Here is a 25,988-nt window from a genome sequence, read left to right as displayed (position 1 = left end):
CGCACAGCTGATCGCATGTAATGTCGGAGCAGTGCGCTCCGACATTACATGCGAACCCGGCACTCGCATCAGTGTGAACCGGGTCTAAGAGGAAGTAGATCTGTTGGTTGACAAACATCCTCCACCTCCCTATCTGATTGTGTTTTATGATTTGATTTTTATGGCTTCCTGTTATGACATTTTATGGCTGGGTCATATCTTCCGGGAACACGGAGCATCAAATGAAAGGAAAAAAAATACAATTTGGAAAAGAACAAATAAATTCTGAACACAGAATGACAATTTGAAGGAGCCTTAGAGGTCACCTTAAAGCGGAGTTTCACCCTGGGAAAGCTTTTTTTAATAAAAATACCCCCGGGACAGTCAGGGCTAGTACATTCCACAATGGCTAGCCTCTGATCTGTCCCGGGTTGCACTTACCTGTAGGAAGAAATACTTACCTTGACAAAGTATTGTCCAGCGCTGCCATCTCAGGTGTGGGCAGTTTGAAGCCAGCGCGATCCTCTTCCGTGTCCTCTTCCGTCTTCTTTGGTCCCACGATGCACTGCATCGGCCTCGGTGCCGCAGCGTCATCCCTGCACAGCTTCTGGGCATGCCCAGAAGCTGTTTAGCAAGGTATGATGGCGCCCGCACCGGAACTGACGTCGGGGGCCGGTGCAAGCTCATTGATTCCTGGGAGCGATGACGTTCAGCTCCCAGGAATCATTGCAAGCCAGGAAGTGATGAATTGCCGTGGCCGCCGAGGGGAGGAAGAGGAAGTAAGGTGAGTATATTTTCTTCTAAACCAGGTAAGTAAAAAAAAAAAAAAAAAATTTGCGATTATCCATTTGTTTTTCAGGTGACCCCGGGCATGAAAATGGAGGTAAGTTGAATTTTAGGGTGGAACTCCGCTTTAACAATAATCATTTTAGGCCTGAAGATTGTTTATACCTCTCAAACATTATACACTCACCGGCCACTTTATTAGGTACACCGTGCTAGTACCGGGATGGACCCCCTTTTTGCCTTCATTCTTCGCGGCATAGATTCTACAAGGTGTTGGAAACGTTCCTCAGAGATTTTGCTCCTTAGTGACATGATAGCATCACGCAGTTGCTGCAGATTTGTTGGCTGCACATCCATGATGTGAATCTCCCGTTCCACCACATTCCCAAAGGTGCTCTATTCGATGAGATGTGGTGAGTGTGGAGGCCATTGGAGTACAATGTCTGGTTCTGGTGAGTGTGGAGGCCATTGGAGTACGGTGATCGGATCTGGTGAGTGTGGAGGCCATTGGAGTACGGTGACCGGACCTGGTGAGTGAGAAGGCCATTGGAGTACGGTGATCGGACCTGGTGAGTGTGGAGGCCGTTGGAGTATGGTGACCGGATCTGGTGAGTGAGAAGGCCATTGGAGTACAGTGACCGGATCTGGTGAGTGTGGAGGCCATTGGAGTACGGTGATCGGACCTGGTGAGTGTGGAGGCCATTGGAGTACAGTGACCGGATCTGGTGAGTGTGGAGGCCATTGGAGTACAGTGACCGGATCTGATGAGTGTGGAGGCCATTGGAGTACAGTGACCGGATCTGGTGAGTGTGGAGGCCATTGGAGTACAGTGACCGGATCTGATGAGTGTGGAGGCCATTGGAGTACAGTGACCTCAATGTTATGTTGAAAAAACTAGTGGTGAGATGATTGGAACTTTGTGACATGGTGCATTATCCTGCTGGAAGGGGACACAGTAGTCATAAAGGGATGGACATGGTCAGCAACAATACTCAGGTTGGCCGTGGCATTTAACCACTTCAATACCGGGCACTTTCACCCTCTTCCTGCCCAAGCCAATTTTCAGCTTTCAGCGCTGTCACACTTTGAATGACAATCGCGCGGTCATGCAATGCTGTACCAAAATAAAATTTTTATCACTTTTTTTTCACACAAATAGAGCTTTCTTTTGGTGGTATTTAATCACCACTGTTTTTTTTTTTTTTTATTGTTTTCAAATAATTTATTGACAAACTATAGAAAAAAAAAAAAGAAAAAAAAGTTTTTCTATAGTTTGTCAGTAAATTTTGTAAATAAGTAATTGTTCTCCTTCACTGATGTGCGCTGATGAGGCAACAGCGATGGACACTGATAGGCTGCACTGATGGACACTGATGAGGTGGTACTTATGGGCACTGATGAGGTGGCACTGATTAGGTGGCACTGATGAGGAGGCACTAATATGTGGCACAGATGGGCACGAATAGGTGGCACTGATGGGCACTGATAGGTGGCACTAATGGGCACTGATAGGCAGCACTGATGGGCACCACAGATGAGCAGGTACTGACGGCACTGACTGGCATCACTAATAGGCACTGATTGGGGTCACTAATGGCCACAGATTGCTGTCACTGATTTGCATTGATCGGTGTCACTGATGGGCATTGTTTGGTGTCACTGATGGGCACTGCTCTTGCATTACTGTAACCAGGGCACTGATGATCAGTGTACTGATTACCTGTCCGGGACTCCCCTTTGAGGAGGAGCCGCTGATCGTCTATCATCGCCACACACTCTGACAGTGTGAGGCGAGGAGTGCGGATAAATGGCACTTCCTCATTTACATGTGATCGGCTGTGATTGAACACAGCCGATCACATGGGTAAAGAGACACGTCATTGGCTCTTTACCAAGATCGGGGGTCACGGCGCAGCAAGAGGTTAATCGACGCTCAATTGGTACTAAGGGGTCCAAAGTGTGCCAAGAAAATATCCCCCACACCATTACACCACCACCAGCCTGAACCGGTGATACAAGGCAGGATGGATCCATGCGCCAAATTCTGATCCTACCATCTGAATGTCGCAGCTGAAATCGACACTCATCAGCCCAGGCAACGTTTTCCAATCTTCTATTGTCCAGTTTTGGTGAGCCTGTGCCAATTGTAGCCTTTGGTGTGTCCCAATCGGTGCGACGCACCGATTTCCAAAAGTAGTTCCTGCACTACTTTTGGTGACTTGGGGGGGTGACTTCATTAGACATCTGTGTATAAACCCGCACAGATATCTTTCAAATCGTCCCCCAAAGTCAAACTGCAATGCGACTTTGAAATCATGCGAGTTCATGTCAAATTGCATGATTTTTATGCCGTGTTCAGTGTGAACAAGTTTTTAAATCCCTTTTCTTCCCCATTCTGATGCTCGGTTTGAACTTCCGCAAGTAGTCTTCACCACGTCTAGATGCCTTTAAGTTGCTGCCATGTGATTGGCTGATTAGCAATTTGTGTTACCAAGCAAATGAACAGGTGTACCTAATAAAGTGGCCAGTGAGTGTATATTTTCTGAAGGCAAAGACCTCGGAGAATAAAATAGTGGTGGTTTCAATTTTTTTTTTTATGTCACACAATATTAGAGCACTGATGTATGAAGCACAAATAGGCCATTAAAGTAGAATTCCATCCTAACGCTAATTATGCTTAACAACAGGCCGACCACCCACCGCAGACATACTGTGGCAGGCTGGCTCGGCTGCGCACACCGAGGTATAGGTACGTCGGTTCGCAAGAGCGCTACTGGGGGTGCGCCTGCACCGCCGGAGGTGCGCACTCACCCCCATTAGGCAGCGTGGAAGCTGGTCCACGGGGCCGGCGACCGCGATTGCCGCCGGGCACCCGTGATCGCTCCCCGTGGAGAGAGAACGGTGGTCTGCTGTTGTAAACACATGAGCTCCTGTGTTCCTCCTATTTAGGATCACAGGTCTCTGTGTTGATTCCACAAGCTCACCCCCCTCACAGTTAGAAAACACCCCCTAGGCATACACTCAACCCTTTGATCGCCCCTGAGTTAACCCCTTTCCTGCCAGTGTCATTATTACAGTAACAGTGCATATTTTTAGCACTGATTACTGTAGTAATGTCACTGGTCCCCCCAACAGTGTCAAAAATTCAGGTTAGGGGTCCGATCTGTCCGCCGCCACTCCTTTGTTGCCTTGGCCGTGTGTTTTGGGTCATTGTCATGCTGGAATACCCATCCACTACTTATTTTCAATACCCTGGTTGAGGGAAGGAGGTTATCACCCAAGATTTGATGGTACATGGCCCTATCTATCGTCCTTTAGATGAGGTGAAGTTGTCCTGTCCACTTAGCAGAAAAACGCCCCCAAAGCATAATGTTTCCACCTCCATGTTTGACGGTGGGGATGGTGTTCTTGGGGTCATAGGCAGCATTCCTCCTCCTCCAAAAACAGCGAGTTGAGTTGATGCCATGAGAGTCTCATCTGACCATAACACTTTCTCCCAGTTCTCCTCTGAATCATTCAGATGTTCATTAGCAAACTTCAGACGGGCCTGTACATGTGCTTTCTTGAGCAGGGGGACCTTGCAGGCGCTGCAGGATTTCAGTCCTTCATGGCGTAGTGTGTTACCAATTGTTTTCTTGAGGACTATGGTCCCAGCTGCCTTGAGATCATTGACAAGATTCTCCTGTGTAGTTCTGGGCTGATTCCTCACCGTTCTCATGATCATTGAAACTCCACGAGGTGAGATCTTCCATGGAGCCCCAGACCGAGGGAGATTGGCAGTTATTTTGTGTTTCTTCCATTTGCGAATAATCTCACCAACTGTTGTCACCCTCTCACCAAGCTGCTTGGGGATGGTCTTGTAGCCCATTCCAGCCTTGTGTAGGTCTACAGTCCTTGGACAGCTCTTTGGTCTTGGCCATGGTGTAGAGGTTCAGTCCCCATCAGGAGTCTTGCGCCCCGGGGGATCAGGGATCAGGGTCAGGGCCCTTCCTTTTTGGAGGAGGGCCATGTGTATGCCTAGTGCACTTTTTGTGTGTCTCACGTTTAAGAATAATCTCACCAACTGTTGTCACCCTCTCACCAAGCTGCTTGGACATGGTCTTGTAGCCCATTCTAGCCTTGTGTAGGTCTACAGTCCCTGACATCCTTGGACAGCTCTTTGCTCTTGGCCATGGTGTAGAGGTTCAGTCCCCGTCGGGAGTCTTGCGCCCCAGGGGATCAGGGTCAGGGCCCTTCCTTTTCGGAGGGGGGCCATGTGTTCACCTAGTGCAGTCTTTGTGTCTCACGTTTGCGTGTGTGCACTTTTTTATGCACCGGGTATTAGTTCGAGTGTGTTTCACACACCACGGGCTTAAAAAGAAAAAAATGGTGTAGAGATTGGAATCTGATTGTTTGCTTCTGTGGAAAAGTGTATTTTATACAGGTAACAAGCTGAGATTAGGAGCACTCCCTTTAAAAGAGTGCTCCTAATCTCAGCTTGTTACCTGTACAGAAGACACTTGGGAGCCAGAAATCGTACTGATTGATAGGGGATCAAATACTCATTTCACTCATTAAAATGCAAATCACTTTAGAACTTTTTTGAAATGCGTTTTTCTGGATATTTTTGTTGATATTCTGTCTCTCACTGGTAAAATAAACCAACCATTTAAATTATAGACTGATCATTTCTTTGTTAGCGGGCAAACGTACAAAATCAGCAGGGGATCAAATACTTTTTTCCCTGACTATACACATATTATTCACACAGGTCATGAAATATAGGTAGAAAGAAGGGGGGTTTAGAGTTTAGTGTCCCTTTTAATCAGCGTAGCCCCCCAAAAAATCTGGGCTGCATTACCAGGACAATTTCATCTAGTGCACAGGGCAAGGATTCAGAACTGCACCCACTCCTCCACTGTTAATGCATGCTGTAGAATGGGTTTATTGTCCTGCATCCATTCTCTGCTTGTTTCGCTGTGCCCAGGGCAGCTGTCCCTCCTGCCCACCCCTTGTCCCAACCCAGGTATTGCACAATCCCAGCTTACTCTATGTTCCACATGAGATCTCTCCAGTAATGATCATTATGACATCACTAACGTAACCACCATCTGTCATGGTCTTACCTTCTTGCTGTTCTCCTTCGTTTGACATGTGCTGGCGGCCATCTTGGTTTCTGGGTTTCTTGTAGCCTCCCACCCTGCGGCTCCTCCTTCCCACGGGGAGGAGCTGGATGCCTAGCTCATATATATAGGAGGTCTGTGGCTTCAGTTCCTTGCTTGGTCCTCCTGTGTTCACATGCTTCTAAGACTGCTGCTGCTTCTGGTTCCTGATCCTGGCTTCGTCTGACTACCCTGCTGGTTCCTGATCCTGGCTTCGTCTGACTACCCTGCTGGTTCCTGATCCTGGCTTCGTCTGACTACCCTCCTGGTTCCTGACCTCTGGCTTCGCAAGGACTCTGCCTCGGTTTCGCCTTCCGTTTGGACTTTTGCTTTACAGCTTGATTTTCAATAAAGCCTTCTTATTTTCACTTATCTGTTGTTGTACGTCTGGTTCATGGTTCCGTGACATTAGGACCAAGCCATGAATTCTGACGGTACAGGGCCATCCTCGCTACCCACGCTGGTTGCCAGACTTGATCAGCAGGATCACCTGTTGGGTCGGTTCGCCGTGGCGTTGCAAACCCTGCTGGAACGCACGGCTCATTTCGCTCCCGTTGCCGATGGGTCGGTTGTCGCTCCTGGGCCCGCTCCTACTGCCGCTCCGGTTGTTGCGCCAGAGTCTACCCCGACACCTGTTGTTGCGCCTGCGGTGTTTCGGGGTATGATCGGTTCTGCCCCCCTTCCACAGCGCTTTGGGGGAGAGCCAACTCAGTGCCGAGGTTTCCTTAACCAGGTGGGCATTTATTTCGAGTTGCTGCCACATGCCTTTCCTACTGAGAGATCAAAGGTGGGCTTCTTAATTTCGCTGCTCTCGGACAAGGCCTTGGCCTGGGCCAGCCCTTTATGGGAGAACAACAATCCGGTGGTTGCCGAGTTTTCCGGTTTTGTTGCTTCTCTTCGGAGGGTATTCGATGTGCCGGCTCGTGCTGCCTCTGCTGCGAAGCTCCTTATGTCCATCAGACAGGGTTCACGATCCGTAGCTGAATACGCCATTGAGTTTCGTACCCTGGCAGCAGAGGTGGGCTGGAATAATGAGGCTCTGGTCGCTGCTTTCTCTCATGGTCTCTCGGATGCCTTGAAGGATGAGGTTGCAGCTAAGGACCTACCAGTGGAGCTCGAGTCTCTTATTTCTTTCTTGATTTTGATTGACACCAGACTCAGGGAGAGACCTTCCTTTAAGGAGAGTTTGCAGAGACCTCCTAACAGATTGGCGCCTACCTTTGCTGTCCCACCCGTGCCTCCCTCTCCTCCCACGCCTCCTGGGGATGACTTGGCTGGGGGTGAACCCATGCAGCTGGGCTTTGCTCGCCTGTCCGAGGGGGAGAGGGTACTCCGAAGACGCGAGGGTCGATGCATGTACTGTGGTCTCGGTGGGCATTTTCGGTTGGCATGCCCGAACCGTCCGGGAAACGCTCGCACCTGAGATCCTGTCGGGGGCAGATCTTGGGTGGAGTCTCCTCGTCCCCGGTTTCCCGTGTTGACAAACCACTGATCACTGTTGTCCTCTCCTGGGTCGGGGGCTCAGTGACGACCCAGGCGTTGGTGGACTCTGGTGCTGGTGGCTTGTTCATTGATAGTGTGTTCGCTGCCGCCAATTCCATTCCTCTGCAGGCCCGAGGTTCTCCACTGGCTCTTGAGGCGATAGACGGCAGACCCCTTCTGCCGCCACACGTGACTCATGAGACCCTTCCAGTGAGGATAGCCATTGGTGCCGTTCACAGAGAGTCGGTCTGCTTCCAGGTTATTTCGTCTCCACACTACTCGGTGGTCTTGGGGTACCCCTGGCTCCAGAAGCATAATCCGACTTTCGATTGGAGATCGGCCGAGATCCTCTCGTGGTCACCGCAGTGTGGGGCTAGTTGCATCCATGGGCCTGTCAAGTTGCTGTGTACTTCCTCGGACTCTCTGTTGCCTCCTGAATACGAGGAGTACCGGGATGCATTCGATAAGGTGCGCGCGGTTGCCCTACCTCCGCACCGCCCATACGATTGTGCCATCGAGTTACAACCTGGTGCCGTTCCTCCTCGTGGCAAGGTCTATCCACTGTCGGTAGCGGAGAATGAGGCCATGGAGGAGTACGGGAAGGAGGCGCTTTCACGCGGACACATTCGCAAATCCTCGTCCCCGGCAGGGGCTGGATTTTTCTTTGTGAAAAAGAAGGGCGGTGAGTTGAGGCCTTGCATCGATTACAGGGGTCTCAATCGCATCACGATCAAGAACGCTTACCCGATACCCTTGATTTCCGAGCTGTTCGATCGCCTTAGAGGGGCCATGGTCTTTACCAAACTCGACCTGAGGGCGGCATATAACCTCGTAAGGATCAAGGCGGGCGATGAGTGGAAGACCGCGTTTAACACCAGGACCGGTCATTATGAATCCTTGGTTATGCCCTTTGGGTTGTGCAATGCGCCCGCAGTCTTTCAGGAATTCATTAACGAGGTTTTCCGTGACCTGTTGCAGCAGTGTGTGGTGGTCTATTTGGATGACATCTTGGTATATTCTGAATCCATGGAGACCCACATTCTGGATGTCAGACGAGTGTTGCAACGGTTACGAGAGAACAAGCTGTTCGGTAAGCTTGAGAAATGCGAATTTCACCGATCCCAGGTAACCTTCTTAGGTTACATCATTTCCGCTGAGGGGTTCTCCATGGATCCTGAGAAGGTTTCGGCTGTCTTACAGTGGCCCCAGCCTAGTGGTCTTCGCTCCCTGCAGCGCTTTTTGGGCTTCGCCAATTATTATCGGAAGTTCATCAGGGACTTTTCCATGCTAGCCAAGCCTCTCACGGATCTGACCAGGAAGGGCAGTAATTCACTGGTCTGGCCGCTCGAGGCCATCCGAGCTTTTGAGGCTCTAAAGTCCGCCTTTGTGTCGGCTCCGATTCTGTCGCATCCCAACCCTGGGTTGCCCTTTGTCCTCAAGGTGGACGCGTCTGAGACGGGAGTAGGCGCCCTTCTGTCTCAGCGTAGAACACCAGAGGGTCCTCTGCTTCCTTGTGGGTTTTACTCCCGGAAACTGTCTTCCGCGGAGTGCAACTATCAGATTGGTGACAGGGAGTTATTGGCCATCGTGCAGGCCCTTAAAGAATGGAGGCACTTGCTTGAGGGTTCGGTGGTTCCGGTCCTCATCCTGACGGACCACAAGAATCTGACCTACCTTTCTGAGGCCAAGAGATTGACACCACGTCAGGCCAGATGGGCTCTGTTCTTGTCACGTTTTAATTACGTGGTCTCCTACCTACCCGGTTCCAAGAACATCAGGGCGGATGCCTTATCACGGCAGTACTCCGACCTGTCCAGGGAGGAGTCGATTCCGACTTCGGTCATACCTCCGAATCAGATCCTGGCCGCCATTCGCACCAGCCTGACCTCTCCCCTGGGTGAGCAGATTTTGGCGGCTCAATCTGGTGCTCCCTCTGAGAGACCCAACGGCAGATGTTTTGTGCCTGAGGAGTTGCGCACTCGGTTGTTGCGAACCTACCATAACTCCAAGACCGCGGGGCATCCTGGAAAGAATCAGCTGTCCTGGGCTGTTTCACGTCTGTTCTGGTGGCCTTCCCTACGTTCCGACATCGCCGCATATGTAGCGGCATGCTCCGTTTGTGCCCAGAGTAAGTCCCCTCGGCACCTTCCGTTGGGCCTTCTGCAACCCATAGCCTCCGGGGAGCGCCCATGGTCACACCTGGGGATGGATTTCATTGTGGACCTCCCTGCATCCCGAGGCCATACGGTCATTCTCATGATTGTGGATCGATTTTCCAAAATGTGCCACTGTGTTCCTCTCAAGAAGTTACCCTCTGCACAGGAGTTGGCCACGATTTTTGCCAGGGAGGTCTTCCGGTTGCACGGTTTGCCCAAGGAGATTGTGTCGGATCGGGGGAGTCAGTTTGTGTCCAGGTTCTGGCGCGCCTTTTGCTCCCAGTTGGGGATTCATCTCTCCTTCTCCTCGGCCTACCACCCTCAGTCCAATGGGGCCGCAGAACGATCCAATCAGGCCTTGGAACAATTCCTTCGTTGCTATGTCTCCGATCACCAAGACAATTGGGTTGACCTCCTGCCTTGGGCTGAGTTTGCCAGGAACACGGCGGTGAACTCTTCCTCTGGGACGTCTCCCTTCATGGCCAATTATGGGTTCCAACCTGCCGTGTTACCGGAGGTATTCTCTCCCCAGGATATTCCGGCTGTGGAGGATCACCTTTCCGTCCTACGTGCTTCTTGGGTACAGATCCAGAGGTCCCTTGAGGTTTCTGCGCAGCGCCAGAGACTCCAGGCTGATCGCAGACGAGCGCCTGCTCCTTCCTACCAGGCCGGAGACCGTGTATGGTTGTCCACCCGCAACCTCAACCTTCGAGTGCCCACTCCCAAGCTGGCGCCTCGCTTTGTTGGTCCCTTCCGAGTGCTTCGCAGGGTAAACCCGGTAGCCTATGCCCTTGCGCTTCCTCCTGGCATGCGGATCTCCAACGTGTTTCATGTCTCCCTGTTGAAGCCACTGGTGTGTAATCGTTTCACTTCCTCGGTTCCTCGGCCCCGTCCGGTCCAAGTGGGCAATCGTGAGGAGTATGAGGTGAGCAATATCCTGGACTCACGCCTGGTCCGCGGTCGGGTGCAGTTTTTGGTTCATTGGCGTGGTTATGGTCCAGAGGAGCGTTCCTGGGTTCCCTCCGCAGATGTCCATGCTCCTGCCTTGCTCCGAGCCTTCCACGCACGCTTCCCCCAGAAACCGTTCTTTACTCCGCGGAGGAGGGGCCCTTGAGGGGGAGGTACTGTCATGGTCTTACCTTCTTGCTGTTCTCCTTCGTTTGACATGTGCTGGCGGCCATCTTGGTTTCTGGGTTTCTTGTAGCCTCCCACCCTGCGGCTCCTCCTTCCCACGGGGAGGAGCTGGATGCCTAGCTCATATATATAGGAGGTCTGTGGCTTCAGTTCCTTGCTTGGTCCTCCTGTGTTCACATGCTTCTAAGACTGCTGCTGCTTCTGGTTCCTGATCCTGGCTTCGTCTGACTACCCTGCTGGTTCCTGATCCTGGCTTCGTCTGACTACCCTGCTGGTTCCTGATCCTGGCTTCGTCTGACTACCCTCCTGGTTCCTGACCTCTGGCTTCGCAAGGACTCTGCCTCGGTTTCGCCTTCCGTTTGGACTTTTGCTTTACAGCTTGATTTTCAATAAAGCCTTCTTATTTTCACTTATCTGTTGTTGTACGTCTGGTTCATGGTTCCGTGACACCATCCGCCCCATCTGAATGTGATGTCATCTAGGGAGGACTCTTTATTGCTTGCTATAGTTCAGCAGGACACTGCCCCCCCCAGGTAGACCCCCATGTTCACAAGCATTTATACTCTGCTACAAAATGTTAGCTGTAGAGGTCATGTGTGCTTGTGATATCACCTGTTGGTGGCGCTCTTAAATCCTGGGCGGTGTCTGTAGATCCAAGCCCCGCCTCCACCATCACGCTGGGTTTGTTCACATCGGTGTAATAAGCCAATAGTTCTACGTCTCGATCAAACTTGTGTCCCTCCACCAGTGACACCTGAGGCAAGAACACGAATATTACACATTCTGGTTCAAAGTAATCTTTGGTATCCCTGTATGCCAGGGGTCTTCAAATTATGGCCCTCCAGTTGTTCAGGAACTACAATTCCCATCATGCCTAGTCATGTCTGTGAATGTCAGAGTTTTCCAATGCCTCATGGGATGTGTAGTTCTTCAACAGCTGGAGGGCCGTAGTTTTAGGCTCCCTGCTGTATGCAGTTAGTACAGGAAATAGACCAAAGAGTCAAACAATACCCAAGCTCAACTGCCCGCTCAGTCCCTCGTGGCTGAAGACCGGTGCTTAGGGCAAAGTGTTCCCATACCCAAGCTGAAGTTCTATAATAGAGATGAGCCAGCAGCAGAAGAGCAGAGCACGCTGGTTTGGGGGGTGAAGGACACTACTGGGGCGGGGGGGGGGGACCCAAGACACTACTGTAGGGGCAGAGGGCACTACTTTGGGGGAGGGGGAGCAGAGAGGCAGAGCACACTCCTGGGGGGGGGGGGGGGTTGATGAGAAGGGAAAGAGGTCATTACTGTGTGGGGAGCACAGAGCACAACTGTGGGGACAAAGGACACTGCTTTAAAGGGCTATAGGATACCATTGTAGGCCGGGGGTGGGGCACAGGAAACTACTAGAGTGATGAGAAGGGGGAAAGGGAACATTTCTATGGTCGGGGGGAAAGAGGTCATTACTGTGTGGGGGGCAGAGGACACTACTACGGGGGAGTGGAGGGCACTGCTTTGGGAGCACAGGACACTACTGTGAGGGAGGGGGGGGGGGGTCAGAAGGTGCTACAGTGGGGGGTGATGTGAAAGGGGGGCAGAGGTGAGTACACCCCTCACATTTTTGTAAATATTTTTTTACATCTTTTTGTGACAACACTGAAGAAATGACACTTTGCTACAATGTAAAGTAGTGAGTGTACAGCTTGTATAACAGTGTAAATTTGCTGTCCCCTCAAAATAACTCAACACACAGCCATTAATGTCTAAACCGCTGGCAACAAAAGTGAGTACACCCCTAAGTGGAAATGTCCCAAATTGGGCCCAATTAGCCATTTTTCCTCCCCGGTGTCATGTGACTCATTAGTGTTACAAGGTCTCAGGTGTGAATGGGGAGCAGGTGTGTTAAATTTGGTGTTATCGCTCTCACTCTCTCATACTGGTCACTGGAAGTTCAACATGGCACCTCATGGCAAAGAACTCTCTGAGGATCCGAAAAAAAGAATTGTTGCTCTACATAAAGATGGCCTAGGCTATAAGATTGCCAAGACCCAGAAACTGAGCTGCAGCACGGTGGCCAAGACCATACAGCGGTTTAACAGGACAGGTTCCACTCAGAACAGGCCTCGCCATGGTCGAGCATAAAGTTGCTTGTACATGCTTAGCATCATATCCAGAGGTTGTCTTTGGGAAATAGACGTATGAGTGCTGCCAGCATTGCTGCAGAGGTTGAAGGGGTGGGGGGTCAGCCTGTCAGTGCTCAGACCGTACGCTGCACACTGCATCAAATTGGTCTGCATGGCTGTCATCCCAGAAGGAAGCCTCTTCTAAAGATGATGCACAAGAAAGCCTGCAAACAGTTTGCTGAAGACAAGCAGACAAGTAGACATGTCTTGTGGTCTGATGAGACCAAGATAAACGTATTTATTTCAGATGGTGTCAAGCGTGTGTGGCGGCACCCAGGTGAGGAGTACAAAGACAAGTGTGTCTTGCCTACAGTCAAGCATGGTGGTGGGAGTGTCATGGTCTGGGGCTCCATGAGTGCTGCCAGTACTGGGGAGCTACAGTTCATTGAGGGAACCATGAATGCCAACATGTACTGTGACATACTGAAGCAGAGCATGATCCCCTCTATTTGGACCACAAACACACCTCCAAGACGACCACTGCCTTGCTAAAGAAGCTGAGGGTAAAGGTGATGACTGGCCAAGCGTGTCTGCAGACCTAAACCCTATTGAGAATCTGTGGGGAATCCTCAAACGGAAGGTGGAGGAGTGCAAGGTCTCTAACATCCACCAGCTCTGTGATGTCATCATGGAGGAGTGGAAGAGGACTCCAGTGGTAACCTGTGAAGCTCTGGTGAACTCCATGCCCAAGAGGGTTAAGGCAGTGCTGGAAAATAATGGTGGTCACACAAAATATTGGCACTTTGGGCCCAATTTGGACATTTTCACTTAGGGTGTACTCACTTTTGTTGCCAGCGGTTTAGACATTAATGACTGCGTGTTGAGTTATTTTGAGGGGACAGCAAATTTACACTGTTATACAAGCTGTACATTCACTACTTTACATTGTAGCAAAGTGTCATTTCTTCAGTGTTGTCACATGAAAAGATAGAATAAAATATTTACAAAAAATGTGAGGGGTGTACTTACTTTGTGATATACTGTATATGATAGTGACCAAAAGTCAAAAGGATGGAAGATTTATCTGGTTAGTAGAAGAAATGAGCCCCACTCACCTTGGCGTCGGTGTTGTCATTATCCGTGTACTCCAGAGGGGTGATATCACAGTTGGACTCGATCTTGGTGATGCCGTACACAGACTTGAAGTGAGCACTCAGACTCAGGGTTTGGGGGATCTGTGGACGGGCAGTCATGCTCCCAGTGTGGCCTGGAAAATGGTAGAGAGAGGTTGCTTTAAAGCATATAAGAGCGCTGCTCATATGTAAAGGCCTTAGAGTGGACCTAGCATCACATACATGACATTAAAAAAGGTACATGCGGGTATTTAACACAGTACTTCCCTGACAATGCATTTATCTGCTTTTCTCTCCAGAAGGACAACACCATCTTTATCTAGGCATCATCCAAGGTCAGCCTGTAATACGCCGACTGAGATGCCAGCTCAGAGATGGCACAATTGTGTAAATCTTGCTGCGTGTGCATTTCTTGGCTGTTTGACACAGATAAGACTCTGTTGCAGCCTCTCGCTTGAGTCACTGCTGGGAAGTGGGAGCAAGGGGAAAGGAACTGCCAAGTCACTGCTGGGAGGGGGCAGCAGGGAGAACTGAGCTGCAGGGTTAGGTCTTTTTCACATCACCATTCATTTCAACGGGCTGCCCTATTTGTGAAAAACACACACACAAAAAAAGGTGCTTGCACCATTTTTAAAAATCGCCACACACCAAAAATGCATGGTACAAATGGGAAGCATGTTTTGTGCATTGCAGGAATGAACTATTTTGCGCAAATTCCCGCAATGCACCCATGTGAACAAAACCTTGATGGTCAGTCAATGCTGGGAGTAGGGAAATTGATGGTCAGTCACTGCTGGTCAAATCACTACTGAGAGGGGGAGCAGGAAGAGCTGAGCTAATAAATCACTGCTGGGAGGGGTTGCAGGGAGAGCTGAGCTAATGAATCACTACTGGTAGGGGGTGCAGATAGAGCTGAGCTAATTCATCTCTGCTGGGAGGGGGGCAGGGAGAGCTGAGCTAATGAATCACTACTGGGAAGAGAAGCAGGGAGAGCTGAGCTAATGAATTACTACTGAGAAGAGGAGCAGAAAGAGCTAAGCTAAAGAACCACTACTGTGCAGGGGAGCAGGGGGGGGCAGGGGGAGCCAAGCTAATAAATCACTACTGTGTGGGGGAGCAGGGAGAGCTGAGCTAATGAATCTCAACTGGGAGGGAGGGCAGGGAGAGCTGAGCTAATGGATCACTACTGGGAAGAGGAGCAGGGAGAGCTAAGCTAAAAAATCACTACCATGAGGAGGAGCAGGGAGAGCTGAAATAATGAATATCAACTGGGAGAGGGGGCAGGGAGAGCTGAGCTAATGAATCTCAACTGGGGGGGGGGGCAGGGAGAGCTGAGCTAATTAATCGCTACTGGGAAGAGGGGCAGGGAGAGCTGAGCTAATGAATCTCAACTGGGAGGGGGGCAGGGAGAGCTGAGCTAATGAATCTCAACTGGGGGGGGGGGGGCAGGGAGAGCTGAGCTAATTAATCGCTACTGGGAAGAGGGGCAGGGAGAGCTGAGCTAATGAATCTCAACTGGGAGGGGGACAGGGAGAGCTGAGCTAATGAATCACTACTGGGAAGAGGGGCAGGGAGGGCTGAGCTAATGGATCTCAACTGGGAGGGGGGCAGGGAGAGCTGAGCTAAAGAATCACTACTGGGAAGAGGGGCAGGGAGAGCTGAGCTAATGAATCGCTACTGGGAAGAGGGGCAGGGAGAGCTGAGCTGATGAATCTCAACTGGGAGGGGGGCAGGGAGAGCTGAGCTAATGGATCTCAACTGGGAGGGGGGCAGGGAGAGCTGAGCTAAAGAATCACTACTGGGAAGAGGGGCAGGGAGAGCTGAGCTAATGAATCGCTACTGGGAAGGGGGGCAGGGAGGGCTGAGCTAATGAATCTCAACTGGGAGGGGGGCAGGGAGAGCTGAGCTAATGAATCTCAACTGGGAAGAGGAGCAGGGAGAGCGGAGCTAATAAATCACTACTGTGAGGGGGAGCAGGGAGAGCTGAGCTGATGAATCTCAACTGGGAGGGGGAGCAGGGAGAGCTGAGCTAATGAATCACTACTGGGAGGGGGGCAGGGAGAGCTGAGCTAACGAATCACTACTGGGAAGAAGAGCAGGGAGAGCGGAGCTAATGAATCATTACTAAGAAGAGGAGCAGGAAGAGCTAAGCTGAAGAATCACTACCGTGAGGTGGAGCTGGGAGTGTTGAGCCTTTGAATCTCAACTGGGAGGGGGGCAGGCAGAGATGAGCTAATGAATCTCACCTGAATAAGGCTGTATGGGACTTTTCGTAACATACATACATATATTTTTTTAATACCTTCTTATTTGTACCTTTTAGGATTGAGTGTTTGAGGATGTCTGGCAGTACAAAACGCACAGCTCCGTCTGCTTCCACCAGCAGCTCCAGCACATATCTCAGGGTGACCTCGGCCTCCTGACCAGGAAGGAGCTCCCCAATGCTGCAGCTGAAGATATTTTCCATACTCTCCTCTTCCTTCTGGAGGAAGGCTTCCCGGGGCCGACAGATGGACCCATCAAAGGTTTTGTAAGCCTAAAAGACAGGCAGGAAGAATAGGAATTGATTCGGAACAACGAATATATGAAAGGAATCCGAATATTGGAAACCAATTCCAGAAATAAATCATTGTAACATAACAAATTTGACAAAATGAAATAATTAACTTCACAAATTAATCAGAAACTAAACAAAACACATCTTTTTGTTGTGTACATCTCTACTATCTTTATTAAAACTCTTTAAAAAAAACAAAAAACTAAGGTTAGGTTCAAACGGGCAGCAAGGGGGCAGTAAAAATATGCATTTGATCCGTGTTTTTCTGCACCAACATACAGTGCATCCGGAAAGTATTCCCAGCGCTTCACATTTTCCACATTTTGTTCTGTTACAGCCTTATTCCAAAATATTCAATTCATTATTTTCCTCAAAATTCTTCAAACAATCCCCCGTAATGACAACGTGAAAAAAGTTTGTTTGAAATCTTTGCAAATAAACAATGAAAAAAATCCCATGTACAGTACATAAGTATTCACAGCCTTTGCCATGACACTCAAAATGGAGCACAGGTACATCCTGTTTCCACTGATCATCCTTAACCACTTGCCGACCGCCGCAAGACTATTTACGGCGGCAGTCAGCTCCTCACAGGCAAAGTGACGTAGGGCTACGTCGCTAGCCTGTGAGCCTCTAGGGGGTGAGCGCGCGCCGCCAGAGGCGCGCTCCCGCCCCCGCCCGCTCCCTAACATGTCCGCGCGTGTGACCGACGGGCCCGATGTCAGCCGGTCACTCGCGATCTCCCGGTGGAGAGGGAGAAAGGCAGGCGGCTAATGTAAACAAAGCCACCTGTCATTCTCCCCTGTGTAAGTGCAGAGATCATACGGTCCTGCTATGTAGGATCGTATATGTCTCTGTAGTTACACAAACAGCCACATCCCTTTACAGTTAAAATCACGCCCCTAGGGACACACTTAACCCCTCCTTCTCCAATAAAGTTAGCCCCTTCCCTGCCAGTGTCATTTTTACAGTAACAGTGCATATATACAGCACTGATTACTGCAGTAATGTCAATGGTAACCCCAAAAGTGTCAAAAATGTCAGTCAGCGGTCCGATCTGTCCGCCGCAATGTCGCAGTCCCGCAAAAAAAATCGCAGATCGCCGCCAATACTCGTTAAAAAAAAAAAAAACAATAAAAATGACAAAAATCTTTCCCTTAGTCAGTAAACGCAAAAAACTTTTGCGCAAACCAATCAAAATACGCTTATTGTGATTTTTTTTTTACCAAAAATATGTAGCAGAAAACAAATTGGCATAAAATGTTAAAAAATTTTGATTTTTACATTTTTTTTGGGGGGGGGGGGGGAATTTCATATAAAAAAATGTGAAAAATATTGTTATTTTTGCAAAATTGTCGCTCTTTTTTTTGTTATTGTCGCTCTTTTTTTTGTTTATAGCGCATGATCAAAAAATCACACAGGTGATCAAATACCACCAAAAGAAAGCTCTGTTTGTGGGAAAATAAGGACATCGATTTCATTTGGGTACAGCGTCGCACGACCGCGCAATTGTCCGTTAAAATCACGCAGTGACGAATCGCAAAATAGGCCCTGGTCAGGAAGGGGGTAAAATCTTCTGGGGCTTAAGTGGTTAAAATGTTTCTACAACTTGATTGGAATCCACGTGAGGTAAACTCAGTTGATTGGACATGATTTGGAAAGGCACACACCTGTCTATATGAGGTCCCACAGTTACCAGTGCATGTCAGGGCACAAACCAAGCCATGAAGTCCAAGGAATTGTCTGTAGACCTCCGAGACAGGATTGTATGGAGGCACAGATCTGGGGAAGGGTACAGAAACATTTTTTCAGCATTGAAGGTCTCAATGAGCACAGTGGCCTCCATTATCTGTAAATGAAAGAAGTTTGGAACCAACAAGACTCTTCCTAGAACCGGCCGCCCCGCCAAACTGAGCGATCGGGGGAGAAGGGCCTTACTTAGAGAAGTGACCAAGAACCCGATAGTCACTCTGACAGAGCTCCAGTGTTTCTCTGTGGAGAGAGGAGAACCTCTCTGCAGCACTCCACCAATAAGGCCTGTATGGTAGAGTGGCCAGACGGAAGTCACTCCTCAGTAAAAGGCACATGACAGTCTGCCTGGAGTTTATCAAAAGGCACCTGAAGGACTCTCAGACCATGAGAAACAAAATTCTCTGGTCTGATGAAACAAAGATTGAACTCTTTGGCCTGAATAACAAGTGTCAAGTCTGGAGAAAACCAGGCACCTCTCATCACCTTATCAATACCATCCCTACAATGAAGCATGGTGGTGGCAGCGTCATGCTGTGGGGATGTTTTTCAGCGGCAGGGACTGGGAGATTAGTGACAATCGAGGGAAAGTTAAACGCAGAAATTTACAGATACATCCTTGATGAAAACCTGCTCCAGAGCACTCTTGACCTCAGAGTCAGGTGAGGGTTCATCTTCCAACAGGACAATGACCCTAAGCACACAGCCAAGATAACAAAGGAGTGGCTATGGGACAACTCTGTGAATGTCCTTGATTGGCCCAGCCAGAGCTCAGAATTGAACCCAATTGAACATCTGTGGAGAGATCTGAAAATGGCTCTGCAAGGACGCTCCCCATCCAACCTGATGGAGCTTGAGAAGTCCTGCAAAAAAACAATGGGAGAAACTGTCCAAAAATAAGTGTGCCAAGCTTGTAGCATCATACTCAAAAAGACTTGAGGCTGTAGTTGGTGCCAAAGGTGCTTCAACAAATTATTGAACACAGGCTGTGAATACTTATGTACATGTAACTTTTTTCATTTTTTTATTTTTAATAAATTTGCAAAGATTTTAAACAAACGTCTTTCAAATTGTCATTATTAGGGATTGTTTGTAGAATTTTGAGAAAAAATAATAAATTTCATCCATTTTGGAATAAGGCTGTAACATAACAAAATGTGGAAAAAGTGAAGCGCTGTAAATACTTTCCAGATGCACTGTAGATACAGATGGGAGAGTGAACATTGTTATGGTATATTTTTAATGCATTGCATCTCAACACACAAAATGGTTCACTTGTGATTACAACTGCGCACCAACTAGGTGTCTTGAGGAACCATTCAAAATGAATGGCACTGCAATGGACTGTGCATTACTGAAAGAAGATAGTGTGAATGGGTCCCAAGATGAGAAATCTTGTAGATTTTGTAAATGGCCCCAAGAGAAGGAAACTGAAGAATTTTGTAAATAAAGCTTCCTCATTACCTGCGTCTTCTCCTGGAGGTCGGCTATAATCTTCTTCTCCTCTATTGTGGCCTCAAAGCTGTAGATGGCAGAGTCTTCATCCACGGGGAAGACAAAGACCACGTCCACTGCCTTCTTCTTGTTCCTATACTTGAGTGTTGCTGATACATCGGCCACAAAGCCTTCTACTTGGACATCAACCCAGATCCCCTGCAAAGGGACTGGGCACACACAAGAAGAAGCCTAAAATTGGGGTCTGATTTATACATCTGCTAGATAAACCTTTCTCAAGCTTCCTCATAGGAAATTATTTCTAGGTCTAGGGGAACACCCATGAAAATTATTATAGACAAGACGTTGGCACCTCCTTGCACTTCAAGAGCCTTCACTAGCAGAGAGGGTCTTCTGGGTATGTGGGAGCATGTAACCTTTTCCATGGGACAGTGCTCAGGCATTTGTGGTCAATAACCAGAATGTACAAGGTGACAATGTCTTCTTAAGGTGGGCCCATAGATTCAATTTAAGTCATAGACTCTGTTATGGTGCCCCATGACTGGTGAAGTGGGCTCACACAATGTGAAAAGTCTAAGTACCAGTTGGTTTTCACCAGACTCCTGGAAATGGGCTGGAGACACTGTTGGTCCCCAAATTTCTTTGGTCCCTGGTTTTCGCTCAGAATCGCCCCATCAATTTGTTGATGGACAGAAGGACTGCAAAGCAGAGACTGTTCATGGTGCGGTAGACAAGACAGTAGTCAAGCCTAGGCCTGCGATCATGGCAGAAAAGTAGTCAAGTCCACAAAAAGGTCTTGACAGGTGGCAAACAAGAGAGTAGTCCAGTCCAGGCAGAGGCCATGACAGACAGCAAATATATGACTAGTCCAGGCCCATGATCGTGGCAGGTGACAGGCAAGAGAGTAGTAAGGTCCAGGTAGTGGTCTTTGGAAGCAGAAAACAAGAAATTAGTCAGGTTAAGGTTGAGGTCTTGGTAGGTAGCAAACAAGAAAGTAGTCAGGTCCAGGCAGAGTTGTGGCAGATGGCAGGCAAGAGAGTAGTCAAGTCCAAGCAGGTTTCAAGACAGGCTAGAGAGTAGTAAGGTCCAGGAAGGTCACAGCAGGCTAGAGAGTAGTAAGGTCCATGCAGGGGTCGCAGCAGGCTAGAGAGTAGTAAGGTCCACGAAAGTGTTCCAGCAGGCTAGAGAGTAGTAAGGTCCAGGCAGCGGTCGCAGCAGGCTAGAGAGTAGTAAGGTCCAGGTAGGGTTTGCTGCAGGCTAGAGTAGTAAGGTCCAGGCAGGGGTCGCAGCAGGCTAGAGATTAGTAAGGTCCATGCAGGGGTCGCAGCAGGCTAGAGAGTAGTAAGGTCCACGCAAGTGTCCCAGCAGGCTAGAGAGTAGTAAGGTCCAGGCAGCGGTCGCAGCAGGCTAGAGAGTAGTAAGGTCCAGGTAGGGTTTGCTGCAGGCTAGAGTAGTAAGGTCCAGGCAGCGGTCGCAGCAGGCTAGAGAGTAGTAAGGTCCAGGTAGGGTTTGCTGCAGGCTAGAGTAGTAAGGTCCAGGCAGGGGTCGCAGCAGGCTAGAGATTAGTAAGGTCCAGGCAGGGGTTGCAGCAAGATGGAGAGTAGTATGGTCCAGGCAGGGGTCGCAGCAGGCTAGAGTAGTAAGGTCCAGGCAGGGGTTGCAGCAAGCTAGAGAGTAGTAAGGTCCAGGCAGGGGTCGCATCAGACTAGAGAGTAATAAGGTCTAGGCAGGGGTCACAGCAGGCGATGGGCAAGAGAAAAGTCAGGTCAAGGCAGTGAGTAGTCAAAAGAGGGGTGAGCAACTAAATGGAAACTGGCAGATAAGTGTTATAGGTCTTTAGCTCTCATGGAGCTGGCAAACATATACAGCACCAGGCACTTCAAAGGTTAGAGCTTAAATACCCTTCTGGTCAGAGAACATGCCCATAGTCATTATTGAGAACTCCGAAAGCCCTGGAGGTAGTGGAGGTTGTAGAAATCTTGGTACAGATCCTACGAGGAATCCAAGAAGGTCAAACAGGGATTCTTCAAGTACTGTAAAGCTAGCCATACTTGGATCAAAATTCAACTGGTTCAGCAGAGACCATCTGAATTTCGATCCATGTATGGCCACTGTGGTTGAACAAAAGTAATCTTCCATTTGACTTCTGTTCAACCATCCTGTCCGATTTTGGCCGCTTGATCAGCGCTGTAGACTATAGCCTTTATAACTGATCTGTGTATTCTTATGTTGGGGAGGTCTCCCCTCTGTCAGAGTACAATGACACAGGGGAAGATTCACCCATCCACCTCAAATGTGTGGATGGAGGAATTGGGTCTGGTTGGAAAAAAAAAAGACTGATGCATGGGCAGCTTACCAGGCTTCTTGTCAAGTGCTAAATTAGAGCTGGCCATACATTATACAACATTTTTGTACAATTTTCCTTTAGATTTACCAAAAATCATATAATATGAGGTCAAACCTAAAGAACACTTTCAATTTGTATCCAATCAGACAGGCCCCACTACATAGTTGAAGCTAAATCTAATGAAGAGTGTACAGAAGTTGTACAAGAAAATCATATAATTAAGGACTCACACCTCCTTAAAGTTTGGGTCTGGTGCCGCCTCCCAGGTTGCTCATACTGTAATCTACCAGTAAAAGTACACTCACCTGGCTGGCGGGACGACACGGTGAGGAGGCCATAACATGGTGTCCTACAGAAGGAAAGAAATAACAAGAAGCAGTATGAAAGACCTCTTGCCTGAAAAGTATATCCAGCTACAGGTAGCTGTAAACCCTAATTGGATGACATTTTTAGTTTGGTATTGAAATATTTTGATTTCCACAAAATCCCTTTTTACCTTTTTTTTTTCCCAATTTCAGTGCTACTTGTAATGAGATCGTGCGCTGGGACACCATTTTGTCATGGTATCCTGCGCTGTTGCCACCATTTTGCGTAACTCCAGCAGCTGACAGTTTTCAAAACCAAAAAGGTCATTCCTTTACCAGCCCCTCATCCCAGCTCCTTTTTGCAGTGTTAATTACCTCCTGGAATGCAGGAAGTTTGGGCCTCAGGGCTTCAAAGCAAACCTTATTAACACATCCTGGCAGATGCCGGGTCATAAACGAGCAGATCTTATCTCAAACGCAGACAGAGGTCTGAGCAGATGGCCAGGGAGGTTGCCTTGTAAATTCCACAAGCCCAGTTGTTAATTAAAATGTAACACCTACATCTCACAAATCCATACCCAATTCATAACTTTTTAACCGAACATGATATGTCTCTAGAAAATATATATTTGAATGGCAAATAAAATACCGATCGAATTAAGATCATACATGATCACATTTCGATCCTAGGGAAGACAAGCTAGCGATCAGATGCCTTATGGGTCAGAGGTTATTCTGAGATAACCCCTGTTTAGTGTCTGTGGATAATACATTTAATGCCGGACAATAAAATATCAGTTTTTAAGAATGTAACCATTACATATTTCGAGATATGTCTTCTGTTAGAAATCTGTCTAACCAGGGGATCCCTTAGCAGTTTATGAACCTCCGGGGCCGCCCATGGCCCCAGTGTTTATTGGTCAAGTACTTCTGGTGACACCCCCTGCGGGTCAGAGAAAAAGACAGGAGCTGATGGAGCTCGCAGTTCTCAATTTTAACATCAAGCAGTAACATCGCTTAAGGGGGAACGGATCACTCATGTTCAGCCTCTGAAACTCTGAAATGCCCAGGACTTTTGAATGCAAGTATTTCATTTCTAATTCTTTATCTATTCTTCTAAATTGCTGTATTGTGTCTCTATTTCTTTGTAACCCATTTTTCTGTAAATATTTTTATTTGCACATATTTTAACCTCTCTTATAATTAAACCTTATTTTGAAAAGTGTTACTTTTGTCTCTAAGCTCTTAAAGGCAAACTGACCCCACAGAATCTGCCCCCTGAAGAGCGCTACTGTTTAGGATAAATCCTCTGGACATTCCTGTCTGTGGTGAGTGTTACAGATGATTATTCTAAAGTCATAATTGGTATTTCTAAAATGACAAGCGTCCTCTGGGCTCATTATAACATAGAGGTGGTGGCAGAGAAAGGGTTAATTGTTTAATTAGCCCGGTGACAATCGCTCTCAGTCTGCTGGCATCTAGATTGTGGTCCCGCAAGCTGGACAATCTGTGTGCCGGGTGCAGCTGAGAGTGGCATTGTTACGCAAGTGGCGGCAGGGTGTGAGATTGCCTGGTCTTTGGTCACGAGTTGGATGAGAAGGCCAGGGGTCTGATACCCGCCACCGTCAAACTACTGATCTCCTGCAGCCTCATTTAGCCACTTCCTGTCTACATGGATAAGATTCATCATTTAACCACACATGCTGGATACATCACAGCACCCTGCCTCAGAGCTCTTAGGTAGGGATGAGATCGGGCATGTTTGGATACTAGTCTGAACCCACCTGAGCTATCCCACCAGGAATCCCACAACCACTGTGGATTACCCATCATACGCAGTTGAGGCATTCTCCGTCTGCAGCCATATGTATGGCTACTGGGTGTGGGAATGCCTTAGCTGCTTATTATTGACAGTCTGGGGTAATAGCTTCCTGATGGAATAGCTCGGTTCGACTAATATTCGAACATGCCTGATCTCATCCCTACCTAAGAGCTCTGATACAAGCAGTGGGTGGGCTCTGCAAATATCTGAAGCCGAGTTCACATATGTGCGGCCGCGGGTTAGTGCCTGGGGTACGGTGCGTGTCTGTTCACCGGTTCAGATGCGAATCAGGTCTGATTCCAATTTGCATGTATGTGAACCCAGCATAAATGTCTTAATGAGTGGATGTAATTTTGAAGAAGTGGATGTTCCTAGGCAAGCTGTATTTCCACGCAAACCACCCTAATGTGACGCTGAACCTCCATGATGGTAAGAACTATGGTTCAATGAATGATAGGGACAGGGACAGTGAGGCTGGGGAAGGGCGGCCAGGGACAGTCAGGCTGGGGAGGAAAGGGCTAGATGATGCTGCATGTCCTCCAGCCAGGAAACGAGGCAGGCTCTGCCTGACTTGCTGCACCTTCTAATGCACATTATTAGAAGCTCACAGTGTGCAATTAAATCAGAGAAAGAAAATTCAGTAGAGTAGAGGAACCTGTACTACTGTGCAAGACTGAAGGGACGATGAAAGTCAGATTTAAGAAAATTACACTGATAACAAGTTCTCTTTCTCAACCATTTGGACACAGTTGTCCTCCTTATGTGGTGGGTTTAGTTCTCCAGATGATGACCTGCTCTTGGAGTGTCGGCTTGGTCTTGGCAAACAACAGAATATCCTGCTTGTCTTTCCATCCATGGTGCTTCCTCAACAGTTTTGGCAACCTGAAAGCCAAAAAATGTCGATAAGGATCACTTTGTGATGTAGCATCCTCCTAGTTAGGTTGCTAGGGAAATTTCCTTTTGGCCTTTGCTGTAATCACTAGAAGAAGTTTCTACAGCTTAGGGCAGGAGGATTTAACCACTTCAATACCGGGCACTTTTCCCCCCTTCCCGCCCAGGCCAATTTATAGCTTTTAGCGCTGTTGCATTTTGAATGACAATTGCGTGGCCATGCAACACTGTACCTACACCAAATTTATGTGATTTTCTTCCCACAAATAGAGATTTCTTTTGGTGGTATTTGATCACTGCAAGGTTTTTTTTCTTTTTTGCTAAACAAATAAAAAAAGATCGAAAATGTTTAAAATTAAAAAAAGTTTTTTGTTTATGTTATAGATGCGTTTTTTCCTTTACTGATGAGCACTGATGAGGCCGCACTGACAGGCACTGATGAGGAGGCACTGATGGGGTGGCACTGATGGGGTGGAACTAATATACGGCACTGATAGGCAACACTGATAGGTGGCACTGATATGTGTCACTGATAGGTAGCACTGATATGCAGCATTGGTGGGAACTGATAGGCGGCACTGCTGGGCACTGATAGGCGGCATTGATGGGCACTGATAGGCGGCACTGATGGGCACTGATAGGTGGCACTGATCGGCACTGATGGGCACTAATGGGCACTGATAGGCGGCACGACTGGGCAATAATGGGCACTGGTGGGCAGCAGTGATAGATGGCAACGATGGGCACTGGTGGGCAGCACTGATGGGGAGGGCACTGGCTGGCTCCCTGAGCCCTGATTGCCATCCCTGGTGGACATGGTGGGAATCCCTGGGGTCATGGGTGGGCATCCCTGGTGGTTCTAGTGGAACCCCCCCCCCCAAGGGTCTGCACTGGTAATCAATGCTCTGATTACCAGTGCAGACCCCCCCCCCCCTGTCAGGAGAGC

At 48.6% G+C, this 25,988-nt stretch overlaps 1 protein-coding gene across 1 annotated transcript in view; it reads right to left on the bottom strand.

The window, feature by feature from the left end:
- LOC309568140 (von Willebrand factor A domain-containing protein 5A-like) overlaps positions 1-25,007 on the bottom strand; it is a gene marked incomplete at its 5' end in the record, with an annotated part of 81,056 nt that extends 56,049 nt beyond the window's left edge. Inside the window, 6 exons of the mRNA XM_082273746.1 lie at positions 11,291-11,432; positions 13,899-14,050; positions 16,233-16,452; positions 19,687-19,886; positions 22,330-22,373; positions 24,862-25,007. Of these exons, the coding sequence (XP_082129872.1) occupies positions 11,291-11,432; positions 13,899-14,050; positions 16,233-16,452; positions 19,687-19,886; positions 22,330-22,373; positions 24,862-25,007 (904 nt within the window). The remainder of the gene's footprint in view (positions 1-11,290; positions 11,433-13,898; positions 14,051-16,232; positions 16,453-19,686; positions 19,887-22,329; positions 22,374-24,861) is intronic.
- Positions 25,008-25,988: the final 981 nt, after the last annotated feature.

Source organism: Pelophylax lessonae (assembly GCF_965119305.1).
Source record: "Pelophylax lessonae genome assembly, chromosome: 1".
NCBI classification, from domain to species: Eukaryota; Metazoa; Chordata; class Amphibia; order Anura; family Ranidae; genus Pelophylax; species Pelophylax lessonae.
The sequence above is the reverse complement of the archived record's forward strand: the minus strand, read 5'-3'. Positions and strand labels throughout refer to the sequence as shown.